Below are 21,061 nucleotides of genomic sequence, written 5' to 3'. Positions count from 1 at the left end.
CCGGGGCGGCTCTGGGGCAGGCGCCGTGGGGCAGGCACCGTGGGGCAGCTGCCGTGGGGCAGGATACCATGGGGTAGGCTGCTGTGGGTCAGGCGCTGTGGGGCAGCCCTACTGCAGGTAGCGGTGGGGCAGCCATGGGTCAGGCGGTCAGCCGTGGGTCAGGCGCCGTGGGGCAGCCGTGGGGCAGCCCTACTGCAGGTAGCGGTGGGTCCAGCGCCGTGGGGCAGCCGCGGGGCAGCCCTACTGCAGGTAGCAGTGGGTCCGGCGCCGTGGGGCAGCCGTGGGGCAGCCCTACTGCAGGCAGCGGTGGGTCCAGCGCCGTGGGGCAGCCGTGGGGCAGCCCTACTGCAGGTAGCGGTGGGTCCAGCGCCGTGGGGCAGCCGCGGGGCAGCCCTACTGCAGGTAGCGGTGGGTCCAGCGCCGTGGGGCAGCCGCGGGGCAGCCCTACTGCAGGTAGCGGTGGGTCCGGCGCCGTGGGGCAGCCGTGGGGCAGCCCTACTGCAGGTAGCGGTACGCCTTGAAGCAGTGGTTGCCCGAGTCGGCCACCAGCACGTGTCCGTCGGCGCTGAGCGCCAGCCCCTGCGGCCCGTACAGCGGCTCGGCCGCCGTGTTGATGTACGACAGGAACGAGCCCGCGCCGTCAAACACCTGCGGGGGGCACGGCGGCACGTGGGCCAGCGCCCCCGGCTCCGGGACCCGTGTCCCTATGGCCCCATGTCCCCATGGCCCCAGCTCTCCTGGCTCCGGGACCCCATGTCCCCATTGGCCCCGTGTCCCCATGGCCCAGCTCCCCCAGCTCCGGGTCCCATTGGCCCCATGTCCCCATGGCCCAGCTCCCCTGGCTCCGGGGTCCGGTGTCCCCATGGCCCAGCTCCCCAGGCTCTGGGTCCCATTGGCCCCGTGTCCCCATGGCCCAGCTCCCCAGGCTCCGGGTCCCATTGGCCCCATGTCCCCATGGCCCAGCTCCCCCGGCTCCGGGTCCCATTGGCCCCGTGTCCCCATGGCCCAGCTCCCCATGGCTCTGGGTCCCATTGGCCCCATGTCCCCATGTCCCCAGCTCCCCATGGCTCTGGGTCCCATTGGCCTCATGTCCCCATGTCCCCAGCTCCCCAGGCTCCGGGTCCCATTGGCCCCATGTCCCCATGGCCCAGCTCCCCAGGCTCCGGGTCCCGTTGGCCCCGTGTCCCCATGGCCCAGCTCCCCATGGCTCTGGGTCCCGTTGGCCCCGTGTCCCCATGGCCAAGCTCCCCAGGCTCCGGGTCCCATTGGCCCCATGTCCCCATGGCCAAGCTCCCCAGGCTCCGAGTCCCATTGGCCCCGTGTCCCCATGGCTCCGGGTCCCCATGGCCCCGCAGCCACCACCCACTGCCCTTGCCCAGGTCCCCATGTCCCTGTGTCCCCATGGCCCTGTGTTCTCATGTTCTTGTGTCCCTATGGCCCTGTGTCCCCATGGCCCCATGGCTCCAGGTCCCATTGTCCCCATGGTCCCGCAGCCACCGCCCGCTGCCCCTGCCCAGGTAGGTCCCCGTGTCCCCAGGTCCCTGTGTCCCCAGGTCCCCTGCCCCGATGGCCCCGGGGTGACAGGACCAGGACCCTGTTCCCGGGGTGCTGAGCCCCCTCCCTCCTGTCCCTGTGCACACCCGGGCTGCTGGGGACACGCTCCCCGCGGGACACGGACGGGGACACGGGCAGGATGGGGACAGGGACGGGATGGGAACAGGGACAGGATGGGGACACGGGCAGGACGGGGACAGGGACAGGACGGGGACAGCACGGGGAGGGTGCTGGGACAGCTCAGCACCCAGGGCTGGGCAGCACGGGGAGGGGGCAGGGGGGTGGCAGAGCGGGGAGCAGATGGGTCCCATGTGCTGCTGTCCCTGGTGTCCCCAGTGTCCCTGTTGTCCCTCTGCCCCCTGTGTCCCCATGTCCCCCTGTCCCCATGTCCCCCTGTTCCCTGTTCCCATGCCCCCCTGTCCCCGTGTCCCCCTGTCCCCATGTTCCCCTGTCCCCATGTCCCCCTGTTCCCCTGTCCCCATGTCCCCCTGTCCCCGGTGTCCCCCTGTCCCCAGTGTCCCCATGTCCCCCTGTTCCCCTGTCCCCCTGTCCCCCTGTCCCCATGTCCCCCTGTCCCCATGTCCCCCTGTTCCCCTGTCCCCCTGTCCCCCTGTCCCCGGTGTCCCCCTGTCCCCATGTCCCCCTGTCCCCATGTCCCCCTGTTCCCCTGTCCCCCTGTCCCCCTGTCCCCGGTGTCCCCCTGTCCCCATGTCCCCCTGTTCCCCTGTCCCCATGTCCCCCTGTCCCCAGTGTCCCCCTGTCCCCCTGTTCCCCTGTCCCCATGTCCCCCTGTTCCCCTGTCCCCATGTCCCCCTGTTCCCCTGTCCCCGGTGTCCCCCTGTTCCCCTGTCCCCATGTCCCCCTGTCCCCAGTGTCCCTCTGTCCCCCTGTCCCCCTGTCCCCCTGTCCCCATGTCCCCACGTCCCGGTGTCCCCGTCCCCCGTCCCCTGTCCCCGTCTCACCTGGATGCGGCTGTTGCCCCAGTCGGCCACGATGATGTTGCCGTTGGCGTCCACGGCCACGCCGGTGGGCGCGTTGAACTGCCCGTTGCCCTCCCCGTGCGACCCGAACTTGAACAGGAACTCCCCGTCCGCGCTGTACACCTGCGCAGCGCCGCGGGCACCGCGGCACGGCGGTCAGCGGGGCACCGGGGGGTCAGCGGGGCACCGGGGGGTCAGCGGGGCACGGCGGTCAGCGGGGCACCGGGGGGTCAGCGGGGCACGGGGGGTCAGCGGGGCACCGGGGGGTCAGCGGGGCACGGGGGGTCAGCGGGGCACGGGGGTCAGCGGGGCACTGGGGGGTCAGCGGGGGCACCATGGGGTCAGTAGGGTCACCATGGGGGCAGCGGGGACAGTGGGGTCAGTGGGGCACCGGGGGGTCAGCAGGGCACCATGGGGTCAGTAGGGTCACCATGGGGGCAGCGGGGACAGTGGGGTCAGCGGGGGCACCGGGGGGTCAGCGGGGCACCCGGGGGCACCAGGGGCACCACAGGACAGCGGGGGCAGCGGGGTCACCATGGGGTCAGCAGGGTCAGGGGGGTCACCATGGGGTCAGTGTGGGGTCAGCAGGGTCACCATGGGGTCAGCAGGGTCAGGGGGGTCACCATGGGGTCAGTGTGGGGTCAGCAGGGTCACCATGGGGTCAGCAGGGTCAGGTGGGTCACCATAGGGTCAGCATGGGGGCAGCGGGGGCACCATGGGGTCAGCGGGGGCACCATGAGGTCAGTGGGGTCACCATGGTGTCACCATAGGGTCAGCAGGGTCAGAGGGGTCACCATGGGGTCAGAGGGGTCAGCATGGGGTCAGCATGGCGGCAGCGGGGGCACCATGGTGTCAGCAGGGTCAGTGGGGTCACCATGGGGTCAGCGGGGTCACCATGGGGTCAGTGGGGTCAGCGCAGGGTCAGCGGGGTCACCGTGGGGTCAGCGAGGTCACCGTGGGGGGGTCACCGTGGGGTCAGCAGGGTCAGGGGGGGTCACCATGGGGTCAGCGGGGTCACCATGGGGTCAGTGGGGTCAGTGGGGTCAGTGGGGGGTCAGCGTGGGGTCAGTGGGGTCAGGGGGTCAGCGTGGGGTCAGCGGGGTCACCATGGGGTCAGCGTGGGGTCAGCGGGGTCAGGGGTCGCCCCCACGCACCTTGACGGAGTGGTTGTGGAAATCGGTGACCACGATCTCGTTCTTGTTGTTGACGGCGACAAAGTGGGGCCCTGGGGGAGGGGCAGCGCTGGGCCCGAGCCAGGACCCGGAGCTGGAACCTGAGCCTAGAACCCGGAACCACAGCCCGGAACCAGAACCAGCCCACACCCCAAACCAGAGCTAGAACCTGAGCCTAGAACCCGGAACCACAGCCCGGAACCAGAACCAGCCCACACCCCAAACCAGAGCTAGAACCTGAGCCTAGAACCCGGAACCACAGCCCGGAACCAGAACCAGCCCACACCCCAAACCAGAGCTAGAACCTGGAACCCAGAACCACAGCCCAGAACACAAATCCATGACCCAAACCTGGAACTAAACCAGCAGCCCAGAACCCAGACCCTGAATCCAGAACCTGAACCCAGAACCTCGAGCCAACACCAGGGCCTAGAAACCAGAACTGGAATCAGACCCCACAACTACAACCAGAGCCAAACGCAGAGCCCAGAACCCAGAACCCAAGCCCAGAACTAGAACCACAGCCCAGAACCTCAGCCCAGGACCAGACCCAGAGCCCAGAACCTCAGCCCGGAACCAGACCCAGAGCCAGACCCAGACCAGGAGTGCGGAACCAGAACCAGAGCCAGAGCCCAGAACCCAGAACCAGAGTCGGAGCCCAGAACCTGAGCCTAGAACCAGATGCAGAGCCAGACCCAGAGCCCAGAACCAGACCTGGAGCGCAGAACCCAAAAGCCAAGCACAGAACCAGACCCAGAGCCCAGAACCAGACCTGGAGCGCAGAACCCAAAAGCCAAGCACAGAACCAGACCCAGAGCCCAGAACCTGAGCCTGAAACCAGACCCAGACCTGGAGCCCAGAACCTGAGCCCAGAACCAGAACCAGAGCCTGGAACCAGACCCAGACCCAGAGCCCAGAACCCAAGCCGAGAACTAGAACCACAGCCCAGAACCTGAGTCCAGACCCAGACCCAGAACGAGACCCAGACGCCAGGACCTGAGCCTGGAACCAGCTGCAGAGCGTGGAACCTGAGCCAGACTCAGGCACAGAGCGCAGAACCTGAGTCCGAAACCAGGCACAGAGCCCAGACCCAGACCCAGTGCCAGGACCAGAGCCAGAGCCGGACCCAGGACCAGAGCTGGACCCAGGACCAGAGCTGGACCCAGGACCAGAGCCAGAGCCGGACCCAGAGCCAGAGCCAGAGCCAGGAGCAGGCGCAGAGCCGGACCCAGACCCAGGTGCGGAGTCGGCCCAAACCCAGACCCAGAGCCGGCCTCAGAGCCAGAGCCGGACCCAGAGCCAGACCCAGAGCAGGACCCAGAGCCAGAGCCGGCCCCAGCGCCAGCGCCAGAGCCAGACCCAGGCGCGGAGCCGGCCCAGGCCCATCCCCAGCGCCGGGCGCGGCGGTACCTGCGAACTGGCGCTCGGCCGTGCCGCGGCTGCCGAACTTGGCCACCATCTTGCCGCTGGGCTGGAAGATGAAGACGCAGCAGGCCTTGTTGTCCACCACGATGATGTGCCCGTTGCGGTCCACGGCCACGCCCTTGGGGCCCAGCAGCCGCCCCGCCCCGATCTTGCTCTGCGGGGGAGGGGTCAGCGCCGCGCGCGGCCGCCGCCCCGCCCCCGCCCAACCCCCCTCACCTTGAACTTGCCCTCGGGGGAGAAGATGCTGACCCAGCGGTTGTCGTAGTCGGCCACGATGATGTCCCCGTTGGTGTCCACCGTGACGCCCGTGGGGCGCTGCAGCTGCCCCGGGGAGCGGCCGCGCACCCCGAACCGCAGCCGGAACTGCCCCTCGCTGGAGAACACCTGCGGACAGCACGGACAGCGCACCGGGCGGGAGGACGGGAGGGACGGGGACGGGGAGGGGACGGGAGGGGAGGGGAGGGGAGGGGAGGGGACAGGGATGGGGACGGGACGGGATGGGAGGGACAGGGACGGGAGGGGAGGGGAGGGGAGGGGGATGGGGATGGGGACAGGGATGGAGACAGGACGGGGACAGCATGGGATGGGACAGGGATGGGGACAGCACAGGGACAAGGACAGAACGGGATGGGACAGGATGGGGATGGGATGGGATGGGATGGGGACAGGGATGGGATGAGGACAGGGATGGGATGAGGACAGGGATGGAGACAGGACAAGACAGGATGGGACAGGGATGGGGACAGGACCGGGATGGGGACAGGATGGGGATGGGGACGGGGATGGGGATGGGGACGGGGATGGGGATGGGGACGGGGATGGGGACAGAATGGGACAGAGACAGGGACGGGATGGGATAGGACGGGGACAGGGATGGGGAAAGGACAGGGATGAGATGGGATAGGGACAGGGACGGGATGGGGACAGAGACAGGGACAGGAAGGGACAGGACGGGGACAGGGATGGGGACCGGATGGGGATGGGACAGGGATGGGAACAGGATGGGATGAGACAGGGATGGGCACAGGCCAGGGACGGGATGGGGCAGATTGGGACGGGATGGGGCAGACTGGGACGGGATGGGGCAGACTGGGACGGGATGGGGCAGACTGGGATGGGCTGCACTGCGCTGTGCCGGGCTGTGCTGTGCCGTGCCGGGCCGGGGCCGTACCTGCACGCACTGGTTGTTGCTGTCGGCCACCACGATGCGGCCGCTGCTGGACGTGGAGATGCCCTGCAGGTTGGTGAACTCGCCCTTCTCACGGCCACGGCTTCCTGCGGCACAGCGGCGCTGGGGCACCGGCGCACCGGGACACCAGCACACCGGGACACAGGGACACGGGGACACGGGGACAGCGGCGCTGGGGCACTGGTGCACCGGGACACAGGGACACGGGGACAGCGGGATACGGGGACACCGGGACACGGGGACACCGGGACACGGGGACACGGGGACAGCGGGGCTGGGGACACCGGTGCACGGGGACACAGAGATAGTGGGGCTGGGGACACCGGGACAGCGGGGACACCCAGTGCTGCACAGAGCCCCAGGGAGCCCCAGGGAACCCCTTGCCCTGGGGAGCCCCCACTGCCCCAGGGAGCCCCAGGGAGCCCCCCCACCCTCAGGGAGCCCCCACAACCTCAGGGAGCCCCCCCACCCTCAGGGAGCCCCCACAACCTCAGGGAGCCCCAGGGAACCCCCAGACTGGGCAGCCACAAGGAGCCCCGGGAGCTCCCAGCACCCCCGGGCGCCCCCACAGCCCTGGGGGAGCCCCAGGAGCCCCAGGGAGGCCGGGCTGCCCCCCGACCCGCCCGGCGCCGGCGCCCGTGGCCGCTCACCCACGCGGAAGATGAGCTCGTCCTCGATGGGGTTCTCCTTCTTCTTGCCGCTGCCGTACATGCTGGACGGGCGCCGCACGGCCTTCTGCCGGATGTGCGCGCCGCTGGGGGACTTGACGCGGCGCTTGGCGTCGTCGGGCGAGGGCGGCACGTCGCAGGGCCGCACGGCGCGCGCGCGGAAGGGGCTGCCGCGCAGGGGCTGCCCGTACAGCAGCACCGACAGCTGGAAGTCGCCCTCGGCGCGCGGCGTGTACTGCAGCTCGTAGGTGCCGTTGCGGTTGTCCTGCACCTCGGCCTCGGCCGCGGCGCCGTCCGGCCCCGTCACCTGCGCGAGACGCGGCCGTGAGCGCCCACCGCAGCCACGGGGTCGCTCTGCGCCCGCGCGAGGAACAGCTGCTCGAGCGCCGCGTGCAGAGCCGTGAAACCCGTGCAGGACGTTGTGCTGGCAGGGGGAGCGCGTTTGCAGCGTTAACCGAACACGCGGCGGGCGCTGCGCTGCTCACGAACGGGCACCCTCAGGCTCAGCCACACCATGAGCGCTGTTAGAGCTTTGTGTTGGGAACAACAGAACCCACCGAGTGCCGAGATCAGCAGCTTTGCTGCACCAGCTGGAGCCTTGAGCACACAAGGTACCAAGAGTTACAGCAAAAGGGGCGCCGCTATGGTTTGGGTCGGCTTGGCAGCTTGGGAGACCCATAGAGACCCATAGAGACCAGAAAGATCCATAGAGACCCATAGAGACCACAGAGATCACAAAGACCATAGAGTCCCATAGAGACCCTAGAGACCCACAGAGACCCACAGAGACCCACAGAGACCCACAGAGACCATAGGGATCCATAGAGACCCATAGAGACCACAGAGACCATAGAGTCCCATAGAGACCCTTAGAGACTATAGAGACCCATAGAGACCATAGGGATCCATAGAGACCCATAGAGACCACAGAGACCACAGAGTCCCATAGAGGCCCTAGAGACCCATAGAGACCATAAGGTCCCATAGAGACCACAGAGACCATAGAGATCCATAGACACCCATAGAGACCATAGAGACCCATAAAGACCCATAAAGACCACAGAGATCCATAGAGACCCATAGAGACCACAGAGACTGTAGGGTCCCATAGAGACCCTACAGACCCATAGAGACCCATAGAGACTATAGAGACCACAGAGTCCCATAGAGACCACAGAGACCATTGAGATCCATAGAGACCCATAGAGACCACAGAGACCCATAAAGACCACAGAGACCACAGAGTCCAATAGAGACCCACAGAGACCCATAAAGAGCCATAGAGACCATAAAGACCACAGAGTGCCATGGAGACCCATAGAGACGCCTCCTCAAAGCCACCAAGCGCCACTGCGCAGGGGAACAGGGGCGGGTCGAGGAGGAGCCCATGGAAATGGTTCTCCGAGACTCATTTTAACGCGCAGCGGGGAAGGTCATGGGTACGGACAGGCGCTCTGGGGTCACTGTGAACGTGCAACACCTCGCTGCGTTCAGCACAGCTGCTGTTGGAAGGGTGCGTGCTGGGCGGAGCGGACCCCGGCACCCAGCGCTGTTCGGCGGCTGCTCTAGCGGGCCCGCGTTTAGGGAACGCAATCAGGGAACGGGTGAAGCGCGGCTCACGCGCAGAGCGCCAGCCGCTCGCCTCACCTGGAAGCGCAGGCAGGCGCCGCCGCTGCGCACCAGCTCGCCGTCCTTGTCCTTGGTGGTGACGCTGAGCGAGGCCGGCTGCCCCACCACGGCGTGCCGCAGCCCCTCGCCCGTGGCCACCGTCTGGTACGCCGTGGCGCTGGTGGTGACCAGCGCGCCCAGGTTGAGGATGGAGCGGCGCACGGCGTCGGTCTCCACGGCCAGGTCGAGCTGCGCGTTCTCGTGCGGGTGCTCGGGGAAGGCGCGCGCCGCCAGCTCGCCCAGCCGCTCGCCCATCTGCTTCTGCACCAGCAGCACCTCGCCGGCCGTGCCGTGCCGCAGCGCCTGCTCCGCGAACGCGCAGCTGCTCAGGATGCTCTCCTGGCCCTGCCGCAGCGCCTCCAGCTGCGCCTGCAGCACCTGCGGGGACACGACGCCTCGACACGGGGACACGGCCACCGCAGGGACACGGGGACACGGCCACCGCAGGGACACGGTGCCTCGACACGGGGACATGGCCACCACAGGGACACGGGGACACGGCCACTGCAGGGACACGGCGCCTCGACACGGGGACATGGCCACCACAGGGACACGGGGACACGGCCACTGCAGGGACATGGCGCCTCAACATGGGGTCACGGCCACCGCAGGGACACGGGGACACGGCCACTGCAGGGACACAGCCACCTTGGGGACACAGCTGTCGCGGGGACAGAGCCACCGCCGGGACACGGCACCTTGCCGCAAGGACAGGGCCACTGCGGGGACAGGACCAGATTGTGGGGACAGGACCCAATCGTGGGACAGAGCGCACCGCGGGGACGGGACCCTGATCATGGGGATGGGACCTTCATCACTGGGATGGGACCCTGATCATGGGGTTAGAACCCTGAAAACCAGGATGGGGCCCTGGTTGTGGGGACGGGACCCTGGGGACAGGACCCCACCACAGGTGTGGGACCCTCACTGCTGGGATGGGACTCTCATCGTGGGGACGAGACCCTGACCTCGGGGATGGGACCCTGACTGTCCAGCCCAGCCCAGCCCCGTCAGACCCCGCAGGGCTGCACTGGGCACGGCAACATGCAGGCATGGTGGCATGGGACACGGTGCATGGGGACAAGGGGACATGGTGCACGGGGACATGGGGACATGGGACACAGTGCATGGTGGCATGGGACACGGAGCACAGGGACACGGAGCACGGGGACAGGGGACCCGCGTGGCGGGGCCGTCACCTTCTGCTTGGCGGCGCAGGCGGCCTCCAGGTCGCGCACCAGCAGCCCCCGGCGCTGCCGCAGCGCCGCCTCCAGCTCCTCGAAGGTGCTGCCGATCTCGGCCACGGCCTCGTCCTTGCGCTCGCCCAGCTGCCGGCTGATCTCCGACACCAGCGCCACGGCGGCCGCCAGCTGCGGGAGCCTGCGGGGCACGCGGGTGGGCGCGGGGCGGGCGCGGGGGGCGCCCCGGGGCCCCGCTGCCTACCTGCTGCGCACCGCGTCCAGCTGCTGCTGCAGCGCCGCCTTGTGCTGCTCCAGCACGTCGCGCAGCGGCACGGTGCGGTGCTCGCGGTGCTCCCCGGCCGTGCACTCGCGGCACATCGCGGTCTCGCACGGCTCGCAGTAGAACTCCATCACCTGCGCCGGGCAGCGGCTGCCGGGACCCGCACACACGCCCCCGCGACCCCGGGACCCCGTGCACCCTGGGCCCTCTGCACCCTGTGCCCCCGCGACCCCCAGAACCCTGTGCACCCGGGACCCTGTGCACCCTGTGCCCCCGGGACCCCCAGAACCCTGTGCACCCGGGACCCCCAGGACCCTGTGCCCCCGGGACCCCCAGGACCCTGTGCACCCGGGACCCCGTGCACCCGGGACCCCCAGGACCCTGTGCACCCGGGACCCCGTGCACCCGGGACCCCCAGGACCCTGTGTACCCGGGACCCCCAGGACCCTGTGCCCCCGGGACCCCCAGGACCCTGTGCACCCGGGACCCTGTGCCCCTGGGACCCCCAGGACCCTGTGCCCCCGGGACTCCCAGGACCCTGTGCCCCTGGGACCTCGTGCCTCTGGGACCCCGTGCACCCGGGACCCCACGCACCTGGGACCCCTGTGCACCTGAGACCCCCCAGGACCACGGGACCCTCCAGTGCCATCAGGACCCCCAGGACCACAGGAGCCCAGTTCACCTGGAGCCCTGCAGCCCCCAGATCCCCCTAACCCTGGAGCTCCCAAACGCCTCTGGACCCCCCCAGGCCCCCAGAGCCCCGCAGCTCCCCCAGATCCTTGCAGCCCACACAGAGCCCTGCAGCCCCCTGGACCCCCCAGCCCCCCAGCCCCCCGATCCCCCAGCCCCCCGCGCCCGCAGTGCCCGTCCCGCGCACCTTGCCCTCGTGGTTGGGGCAGCAGAGGGGCTGGCCGGTGACAGCGCTGAGCGGGTCGCCGCCGCGCGCAGGATGGGGCCCGTCGGGCTGGCGCTGCAGCACCTCCATGAGGTTGGTGATGAAGAAGTTGTTCTGCAGCGCGGCCACGCCGCGCTCGGGCAGGATGGACGTCTGGCGGCACACGGGGCACGACAGCGACAGGCTCTGCGCCGGGATGTAGTTCTGCAGGCACCTGCGGGCGCACGCGGCTCAGCGCGGCACAGACGCACGGACGGGACGGACGCACGGACGGGACAGACACACGGACGGGATGGACGCACGGACGGGATGGACGCACGGACGGGATGGATGTACGGACGGGATGGACGCAGCTCAGCACGGGATGGACACACAGACGGGACGGGCAAACAGACGGGATGGACGCACAGATGGGATGGACGCACGGACAGGATGGACGCAGCTCAGCACGGGACGGACGCACGGATGGGACGGGCAAACAGACGGGATGGACACACAGACGGGACGGACGCATGGACAGGATGGACGCACGGACAGGATGGACGCACGGCTCAGCGCGGGACGGGCACACAGACGGGATGGATGCACAGATGGGATGGACACGGCTCACCGCGGGACGGACGCACGGACGGGACAGACGCACGGACGGGACAGGCATGGCTCAGCCATGGGACAGACACACGGATGGGATGGACGCATGGACGGGATGGACGCACGGACAGGACAGACGCACAGACGGGACAAGCATGGCTCAGCCATGGGACAGACGCACGGACGGGATGGACACACGGACGGGATGGACACATTGACGGGATGGGCAGCGGGCAGGAGCAGAGGGACAAACAGACGGACGGGAGGGACAGGGGTGCAGGCAGGAGCAGAGGGACGGGGCTCAGGACAGACACACGGACGGGAGGGACAGGGGTGCAGGACAGCAGCAGAGGGAGGGACGGGACAGGCAGCAGGACAGACGGACAGGAGGGCTGCACCACGGCACACGGGTGTGTGAGCGAGGGCCAGGGCTGGCAGGACAGACTGGCCACAGGACAGACGGACAGGAGGCATCAGGGTGCGTGGGGCGGGAGCAGAGGGCCGGTGCTGGAGGGGCAGACAGATGGCAGGATGGATGGACAGACGGACAGCAGGGCTGCGCTGGGGCACACTGGGGTGCGGGGCAGGAGCAGCAGGACAGGGCTGGCGGGACAGACGGACAGCAGGACGGACAGACCGGAGGGCAACGCCTCAGGGTGTGGGGCGGCAGCAGAGGGCGGGGGCTGGAGGGGCAGACAGACAGCGGGACGGACAGACGGACGGGAGGGCTGCGCTGTGGCACACCGGGGCGCGGGGGTCAGGGCGGACAGACGGCGGGACAGATGGACAGGAGGCTGCGCCGCGGTGACCGAGCAGCCGCTGCCAGGGCCCGGGGGGCGGACGGACAGAGGGACGGACAGACAGAGGGATGGACGGACCGAGGGGAGCGGGGGCGCATTGGGGGTCGGGGCTGTGGGCACAGAGAACACGCACCAGCAGAGCCCAGAGCCCGGGGGTGCGCTGCGGCCCCCCAGCCCCAAACCCCAAACACACCCCACGCCCCCAACCAACAGCCCGAGCCGGGCGGCAGGAGCAGCAGCACACACACAGCGCCACCGCGCCACGGGGACACAGCACCGCGGGGACAGACACAGCGCTGTGGGGACAGACACAGCGCCACGGGGCTCACTGGGGACGCAGGGGGGCCATGGGCACAGTGGGGACACTCTGGGGGCACAGAGAGGCCATGGGGACACAGGGAGCCCATGGGACAGTGGGGACACACTGGGGACACAGGGAGGCCATGGGGACACAGGGAGGCCATGGGGACACAGGGAGGCCATGGGACAGTGGGGACACACTGGGGACACAGGGAGGCCATGGGCACTGCAGGGGTGCAGTGGGGATGCAGTGGTGCTGGGGACACAGCAGGTCACGGCAGGGACACAGCGGGGATGCAGCGGCGATACAGGCACGAGGGGACACAGCGCGGATGTGCGGCTGCAGGGGTGCAGGGATGCAGCAGGTGCAGGGACACAGCGCGGATGTGCGGCTGCAGGGGTGCAGGGATGCAGCAGGTGCAGGAGGTGCAGGGACACAGCGCGGATGTGGGGCTGCAGGGGTGCAGCAGGTGCAGGGACACAGCGTGGATGTGCAGCTGCAGGGGTGCAGGGATGCAGCAGGTGCAGGGGGTGCAGGGACGCAGTGGATGCAGTAGATGCAGCAGGTGCAGGGGATGCAGCAGGTGCAGGGGATGCAGAGGGTGCAGAGGATGCAGGGGATGCAGGGGATGCAGGGGATGCAGGGGATGCAAGGCTGTGTGTGGGGGTGCAGGGGTATGTGCAGGGGATGCGGGGGTATGTGCAGGGGATGCAGGGGTATAGGGATGCGGGGGTATAGGGATGCGGGGCTGCAAGGGGTGCAGGGCTGTGTGCGGGAGTACGGGGCTGCAGGGGCACAGGGGTGTGGGGCTGTGTGCGGGGTGCAGGGGTCCCACCTCTCGCAGAAGGTGTGCAGGCACGGCAGCACCTTGGGGTTGTGTATGGGGATGTGGGGGTACAGGGGTGCAGGGGTACGAGGTCCCACCTCTCGCAGAAGGTGTGCAGGCACGGCAGCACCTTGGGGTTGTGTATGGGGATGTGGGGGTACAGGGGTGCAGGGGTACGAGGTCCCACCTCTCGCAGAAGGTGTGCAGGCACGGCAGCACCTTGGGGTTGTGTATGGGGATGTGGGGGTACAGGGGTGCAGGGGTACGGGGTCCCACCTCTCGCAGAAGGTGTGCAGGCACGGCAGCACCTTGGGGTTGTGTATGGGGGTACAGGGGTGCGGGGGTACACGGCTGCGGGGGTACGGGGTCCCACCTCTCGCAGAAGGTGTGCAGGCACGGCAGCACCTTGGGGTTGTGTATGGGGATGTGGGGGTACAGGGGTGCAGGGGTGCGGGGTCCCACCTCTCGCAGAAGGTGTGCAGGCACGGCAGCACCTTGGGGTTGTGTATGGGGGTACAGGGGTGCGGGGGTACAGGGGTGCAGGGGTGCGGGGTCCCACCTCTCGCAGAAGGTGTGCAGGCACGGCAGCACCTTGGGGTTGCGGTAGCGGTCCAGGCAGATGCTGCACACCAGGAACTGCTGGTCGATCTGCCGCACCACCGGGCTGGCGCCGGCCTCGTGCCGCGCCATGGCGGCGTCCCCGTCAGCCTGCGGCGGCCCGTCAGTGCGCCCCACGGACCACGGCACCAACCCCACGGCACCAACCCCACGGCCCCACGGCATCAGTCCCCAGAGCCCCGCAGCATCAACCCCACAGCCCCACAGGAGCAGTCTCGCAGCCCCACAGCCCCGCACGACCAGACCCACACGCCCATAGCATCAGCCCCACAGCCCCACAGCATCAACCCCAGAGCCCCACAGCATCAGCCCCACAGCATCAACCCCAGAGCCCCATAGCATCAACCCCAGAGCCCCATGGCCCTGAACAACCGGCCCCACAGTCCCTCAGCATCAGCCCCACAGTCCCTCAGCATCAGCCCCACAGCCCTCAGCCCCACATGCTCTGGGGGGCACAGGGAGGACCCACAGCACCCGGACACCCTGCCCAGCTCCACAGGACCCACAGCTCTGCCCCACGAGTGGCTCCTCACCCCATAGCAGTGGGCCCAGCACAGAGCCCCTGCCAGCCCCACGGCACCCACAGCAGCCCTGCCCCACGGCACCCACGGCACCCACAGCATCCCTGCCCCATGGCACCCACGGCACCCACAAGACCCCTGCCCCACAGCACCCACGGCACCCACAGCATCCCTGCCCCACGGCACCCACGGCACCCCTGCCAGACCCACGGCACCCACAGCATCCCTGCCCCACAGCACCCACAGCACCCACAGCATCCCTGCCCCACGGCACCCACGGCACCCACAACACCCCTGCCCCACGGCACCCACAGCACCCCTGCTCCACAGCACCCACAGCACCCCTGCCCCACGGCACCCACAGCACCCCTGCCCCAGTCACCCCCTGCCCCACAGCACCCACGGCACCCCTGCCTCACAGCATCCCCTGCCCCACATCACCCCCTGCCCCACATCACCCCCTGTCCCACGGCACCCCCTGCTCCCCGGCCCCCGCTGACCCCCAAATCCCCCGCAGCCCCGGGACACCCCGCCCACCCCACAGCGGTCCCAGAGCCGCCCGGACCCTCGTTCCCGGTCCCGTTCCCGGCCCCGCTCACGGCGCTGCGGCGGCCCCCGCGCTCCAGGCCCGGCCCCGCCCCGGCCGCCATTGTGCGGCACCGCCCGCCGCAGCGCCGCCCGGACACGGGGGACACGGGGGGACACGGGAGGACGCGGACACGGGGGTGACCGGGGCACACGGGGGGCAGCGCCAGCCCGGCCCGCGGAGCCGCTGCGGGTCCCCGACGTGATGCTGCGGGCTCCGCATCCCGCCCCCCACGTCCCTGTGCGCGTCCTGCCCGTGGCACCCCCCACCCCGCACTGTCCCCGCACCCACGCACCCACCCCCCTTCTTGTCCCTTCCCCCCCATTATCCCTATCACCCCCATCCCCACCCCGTCCCGCCACCCTATAAATCCCCACCCAACTCTCCACACACACCCCCTTCCGCACGCCGCCCCCCCACGCGTGACACCCCACTCACCCCCCACGCAGCCCCCTCCTCTCCGCGGGCCCCTTCCCCGCATCCTCGGCCCCGGGCCGGCGGCGGGGACTGCGCCAGGGGCGGGGGGGGGACGGCGCTGCCAGCCCGGAGCGCACCACGGTGGAAGATGGGGGGGGGACACGAGTGGGGGGACACACACACATATTGCACGGGCCCCCAACGCGGGTCCCACGGCTGGGGGTGCGCAACGCGTCGCTCCGCGACGCGTTGCGCACCCCCAGCCGTGGGACCCGCGTGGGGGGCCCGTGGGACATCGGAGACCACACCGCCTCCCCCCCCGGCACGAATGGTCGCGTCCGGGCTGTGGCTCTGCAGTGGGGGGGGCTCCGGGCGCGCCCACTCCGCATCCCCGGGGTACCCGCCTGTCGCCACGGCAACCGCATCCCGCATCCGCTTCGAAATGGGGAGGGGGATGCCGGCTGGGAGACCCCCCCCAAAATATATATGGGGCGCGGGGCGGGGGGGGGTGTGTCTGTCCTTCAATGGGGATCGCGATGGGGTTTAGCGAGGGGGACGAGAACAAGAGCCCATGGGGGGGGGGTGGGAACTTTGGGGTGACACGGGGGGAAGTTTTGGACCCCACAATATTGGGGCAAGGGGCTGGTTCTTGGGGGGCTTTAGGGTGCTGGTGGATGAGCCGTGGGGTGTGTGATGGGCCGTGGGGTCCGTGATGAGCTGTGGGGGGTGTGATGAGCCGTGGGGTGTGTGATGAGCCGTGGGGTGTATGATGAGCCGTGGGGTCCGTGATGAGCCGTGGGGTCCGTGATGGGCCGTGGGGTCGGTGATGGGCTGTGGGGTCTCACCCCACATCTCCGAGCAGAATGTTGCTCCAGACTCACAAGGTCCCTGCAGTCCGGGCCAGCTCCCAATTCTCTGGCCCCACGCGCTCCTTCCTGTGCCCACGGGAAACACTTGGGGGGCTCCAGCCCCCCCAAACCCCTGTTCACCCACAGGCTGAGGCAGCAGGACCCCCCAGCTCCGGAACGATATTGAGGTGCTGGAGTGGGTCCAAAGAAGAGCAACGAGACTGGGGAAGGGACTTGAGCACAAGCCCTATGGGGAGAGGCTGGGGGAGCTGGGCTTGTTCAGTCTGGAGAAGAGGAGGCTCAGAGCTGAGCTCAGCACTCTCTGAACTACCTGAAGGGCAGTTCTAGCCAGGTGGGGATTGGGCTCTTCTCCCAGGCATCAGCAATAGGACAAGGCGGCTTAAACTTCAATTTAGGCTGGGTATTAGAAAGCAATTCTGTGCAGAGAGTGGTCAGGCATTGGAATGGCTGCCCAGGGAGGTGCTGGACTCACCGGCCTGGAGGGTTTTAAACTGAGATTGGCCATGGCACTTAGTGCCATGATCTGGTCAATGGGCTGGAGTTGGACCAAGGCTTGGACTGGGTGATCTCTGAGGGCTTTTCCAACCCACTCCATGCCGGGACTGATTGGTGACCGTCCGGCTGCTCCCCACGCGCTCGTGTCCGCGCGAGAAGGCAGGAGCCCACACCGAGCCCAAGGCTACAGCACCCCAGCACCCCGACACCCCGACACCCCAGCACCCCGGCACCCCAGCACCCAGCACCCAGCACCCCAGCACCCCGGCACCCCAGCACCCCAGCACCCAGCACCCCGGCACCCCAGCACCCCAACACCCCAGCACCCCAGCACCCAGCACCCAGCACCCCAGCACCCCAGCACCCAGCACCCCAGCACCCCGGCACCCCAGCACCCAGCACCCAGCACCCCAGCACCCCGGCACCCAGCACCCCAGCACCCCAGCACCCAGCACCCCGGCACCCCAGCACCCCAACACCCCAGCACCCAGCACCCTGGCACCCCGGCACCCAGCACCCAGTACCCCAGCACCCCGGCACCCCGACACCCCGACACCCCAGCACCCCGGCACCCCAGCACCCAGCACCCAGCACCCCAGCACCCCGGCACCCAGCACCCCAGCACCCCGGCACCCCAGCACCCCGGCACCTCGGCACCCCAGCACCCAGCACCCCGGCACCCCGGCACCCCAACACCCCAGCACCCCAGCACCCAGCACCCCGGCACCCCAGCACCCCGGCACCTCAGCACCCCAGCACCCCGGCACCCAGCACTCCAGCACCCCGGCACCCAGCACCCCAGCACCCCAGCACCCAGCACCCCGGCACCCAGCACTCCAGCACCCCGGCACCCAGCACCCCAGCACCCCAGCACCCAGCACCCCGGCACCCCAGCACCCAGCACCCCAGCACCCAGCACTCCAGCAGCCCAGCCCCCCCCCCGGGTACAGCACCCCGTCCATCATCCTGCAGCCCCCACCTCAGTGCACGACCCCCGGCAGGGGCAGAGCTGCCGAGTGCAGGGACGGCACGGCACCGTGCGGGGACGTGGGACACGGGACACGGGACACGGGACACGGGCCAGGGGGTGTCCGGGAGTGTCCGGGGGTGCCCGGGGGTGCCCAGGGGTGCCTGGGGGAGTCTGGGGGTGCCTGGGCATGTCTGGGGGTGTCTGGGGCTTTCTGGGGGTGTCTGGAGGTGCCTGGGGGTGTCTGGGAGTGTCCGGGGGTGCCTGCGGTGCCTGGGGATGTTCGAGGGTGCCTATGGGTGCCTGGGGTTGCCTGGGGGTGTCTGGGGATGTCCGGGGGTGCCCGGGGGTGTCCGGGGTGCCCGGGGGGGCCCGGGTCCCGCAGGCCGGGGCGGGCGGGCTCGCGCTCCAGCCGCCTCCGCGCGCCTGGCACGGGCGGCACCGGGTGACAACAAAGGGCGCAGTGACGGGGGGACGGGTCACGAGCCGGCGCGGGCCAGCGCGGGGGACACGGTGGCCACGCAGGAGCCACGGGGCCAGCAGCGCGCTGCGCGTGCCCGGCGGAGGCGCCCCCACGGCCCTGCGTGACAGCGGCGCGGGGCGTGGGCCCCCCCGGGGGGAAGGAAGCCGTGGGAATTGTCAGCGTTTATTGTCACAAGGAAGCGGAGGGGATGGGGACACGGGGGTAAAACGGCGCCCGCGCCCCTCAGCTGGGGGGGGGCCCGCGCCCCCTCCCGCCCGCCAGGCGCCGGAGGAAGCCGAGCAGCGCCGAGCCGCCGGGGGGCGCGGCCGGGGGCGGCGGGGGCGGCTCCGGGTCCCCGCGGGGCCCCCTGCCCGGGAACAGGGCGGCCAGGCTGAAGGGGCGCGCGGGGCCGGCGGGGGGGGCGGCAGCGGCCGAGGGGGGCGGCTCGGGGGGGGCGGGGCCGCGGGGCGCCCCCTGCGCGCAGCCCCGCGCCTCGGGCAGCTCCGGGGCCGTGTGCCGCCGCTGCAGCGCCGCGGGGGCGCCGGGCGGGCGGGGGGCGCTGCCGGGGGGCGCGGGGCCGGGCCCGGGGGCGCGGAGCCCGTGCCGGCCGGGCTGGGGGGTCAGCGGGAAGGGCGCGCGGGGCCGGGGGGACGCGTCCCGCGCCGAGCACGTGGCGATGGAGCGGCGCTTCAGCCGCTCCTGCTCCAGCTGCTGCCGCCGCTGCTGCGCCTGCTCCCGGGCGCGGTTCTCCTGCGGAGCGGAGCGGAGCGGAGCGGAGCGGGCTGCGGGCCAACCCGCACCGGCCACGGGCCGGGGGAGCCCCAACCCGCACCGGCCCCACGGGCTGCCGGAGCTGCTGCCGGTCCCACGGGTGACAGGGCGCAGCGCCGGTACCCGCGCGGGGCGGTGCCTGCGCGAGTTTCGGTACCCACACGAGGCGGTGCCCACGCGGGTTTCGGTACCCACATGGGGCGGTACCCACCCCGGGGTGGTGTCTGCGCGGGGTCGGTACCCGCACGGGTCGGTACCCCCTCGGGGTCGGTATCCGCACGCGGCGGTGCCCACGCGGGGTCAGTACCCACACAGGTTGGTACCCACGCGGGGTCGATACCCGCACAGGGCGGTGCCCGCGCGTGTTTCGGTGCCACGCGGGTCGGTACCCACGCAGGGCCGTTGCCCACGCGGGGCGGTACCGCGCGTGTCTGTGTGCCCCGAGGGGCGGTACCCGCACGGGGCGGTACCCGCACGGGGTCGGTGCCCACGCGGGGCGGTGCCCGCACGGGGTCGGTACCCGCACGGGGCGGTACCCGCACGGGGTCGGTGCCCACGCGGGTCGGTACCCACGCGGGGCGGTGCCCGCACGGGGTCGGTGCCCACGCGGGGCGGTACCTGCGCGGCCGCCCGCAGCCGTCCCGCGAAGGCGCTGAGCACGGCGCAGAGCTCCCGCAGCCCGCCGGGCGCCTCTTCCTCGCAGTAGAACTCGAGCGCGGCCGCCGCCGCCCGCTGCATCCGCTGCAGCGCGTCCCGCGCCCCGCGCAGCTGCTCGTCGGCCGCGCTCAGGAACGGCTGCAGCTGCGGGCCCCCCGCGCCGCGCGCCCCCTCCAGCCGCCCCGCCAGCCGCCGCAGCTCCGCCTCCAGCTCCGACACCTCGATGCTGCGGGGACGCGCGGTCACCGGCCCGCCCCGCCCGCCCCGCGCCCGCCGTGGGACCGCGCCGCCCGCCCCCCGGGACCGCGCCCCCCCCGCGCCCCTCACCGCGCGGCCGGGCCCACGTGCGGCAGCTTGGCGGGGAACTCCAGCAGGTTCGGGTCCGCCCTGGCCGCCTCCTGCGGGACACACGGACAGAGAGTGGCGGGGAGCGGCTCCGGCCCCTAGAGCCGCCCGCGGGAGCGGGGACAGCACAGGGGACGGGGACAGGGACAGAAGGGGACAGGGACAGCAGAGGGGACACGGACAGCAGAGGGGACAGGGACAGCAGAGGGGACACGGACAGCAGAGGGGACAGGGGCAGCAGAGGGACAGGGACAGCAGAGGGGACAGGGACAGCAGAGGGACAGGGACAGCAGAGGGGACACGGACAGCAGAGGGACAGGGACAGCAGAGGGGACAGGGACAGCAGAGGGGACGGGGACAACAGAGAGACAGGGACAGCACAGGGGACGGAGACAGAGACAGCAGAGGGGATGGGGACAGCAGGGGGGATGGAGACAGCAGAGGGGACACGGACAGCAGAGGGGCCGGGGACAGCAGAGGGGACACGGACAGCAGAGGGACAGTGACAGCAGAGGGGACAGTGACAGCAGAGGGACAGTGACAGCAGAGGGACAGTGACAGCAGAGGGACAGGGACAGCAGAGGGGACAGGGACAGCAGAGGGGACACGGACAGCAGAGGGGACGGGGACAGCAGAGGGACAGGGACAGCAGAGGGGACAGGGACAGCAGAGGGGACACGGACAGCAGAGGGACACGGACAGCAGAGGGGACAGGGACAGCAGAGGGACAGGGACAGCAGAGGGGACACGGACAGCAGAGGGGACACGGACAGCAGAGGGACAGGGGCAGCAGAGGGGACAGTGACAGCAGAGGGGACACGG

General features: G+C 70.4%; 1 protein-coding gene across 1 annotated transcript; it reads right to left on the bottom strand.

The window, feature by feature from the left end:
- Positions 1-495: 495 nt before the first annotated feature.
- Positions 496-14,220, bottom strand: TRIM3 (tripartite motif containing 3; the record flags this gene model as incomplete). The annotated part of the gene is made up of 12 exons (XM_080339086.1): positions 496-648; positions 2,517-2,657; positions 3,689-3,759; positions 5,117-5,285; positions 5,348-5,515; positions 6,303-6,406; positions 6,971-7,295; positions 8,636-9,034; positions 9,856-10,036; positions 10,100-10,251; positions 10,995-11,226; positions 14,090-14,220. 12 exons carry the CDS (start codon positions 14,218-14,220, stop codon positions 496-498), a joined length of 2,226 nt encoding a protein of 741 aa, XP_080195212.1.
- Between the last annotated feature and the right edge of the window lie 6,841 nt (positions 14,221-21,061).

This window comes from Nesoenas mayeri, assembly GCF_963082525.1.
Source record: "Nesoenas mayeri genome assembly, chromosome: 1".
NCBI lineage: Eukaryota > Metazoa > Chordata > Aves > Columbiformes > Columbidae > Nesoenas > Nesoenas mayeri.
This window is presented reverse-complemented; position numbering and strand designations above follow the sequence as displayed.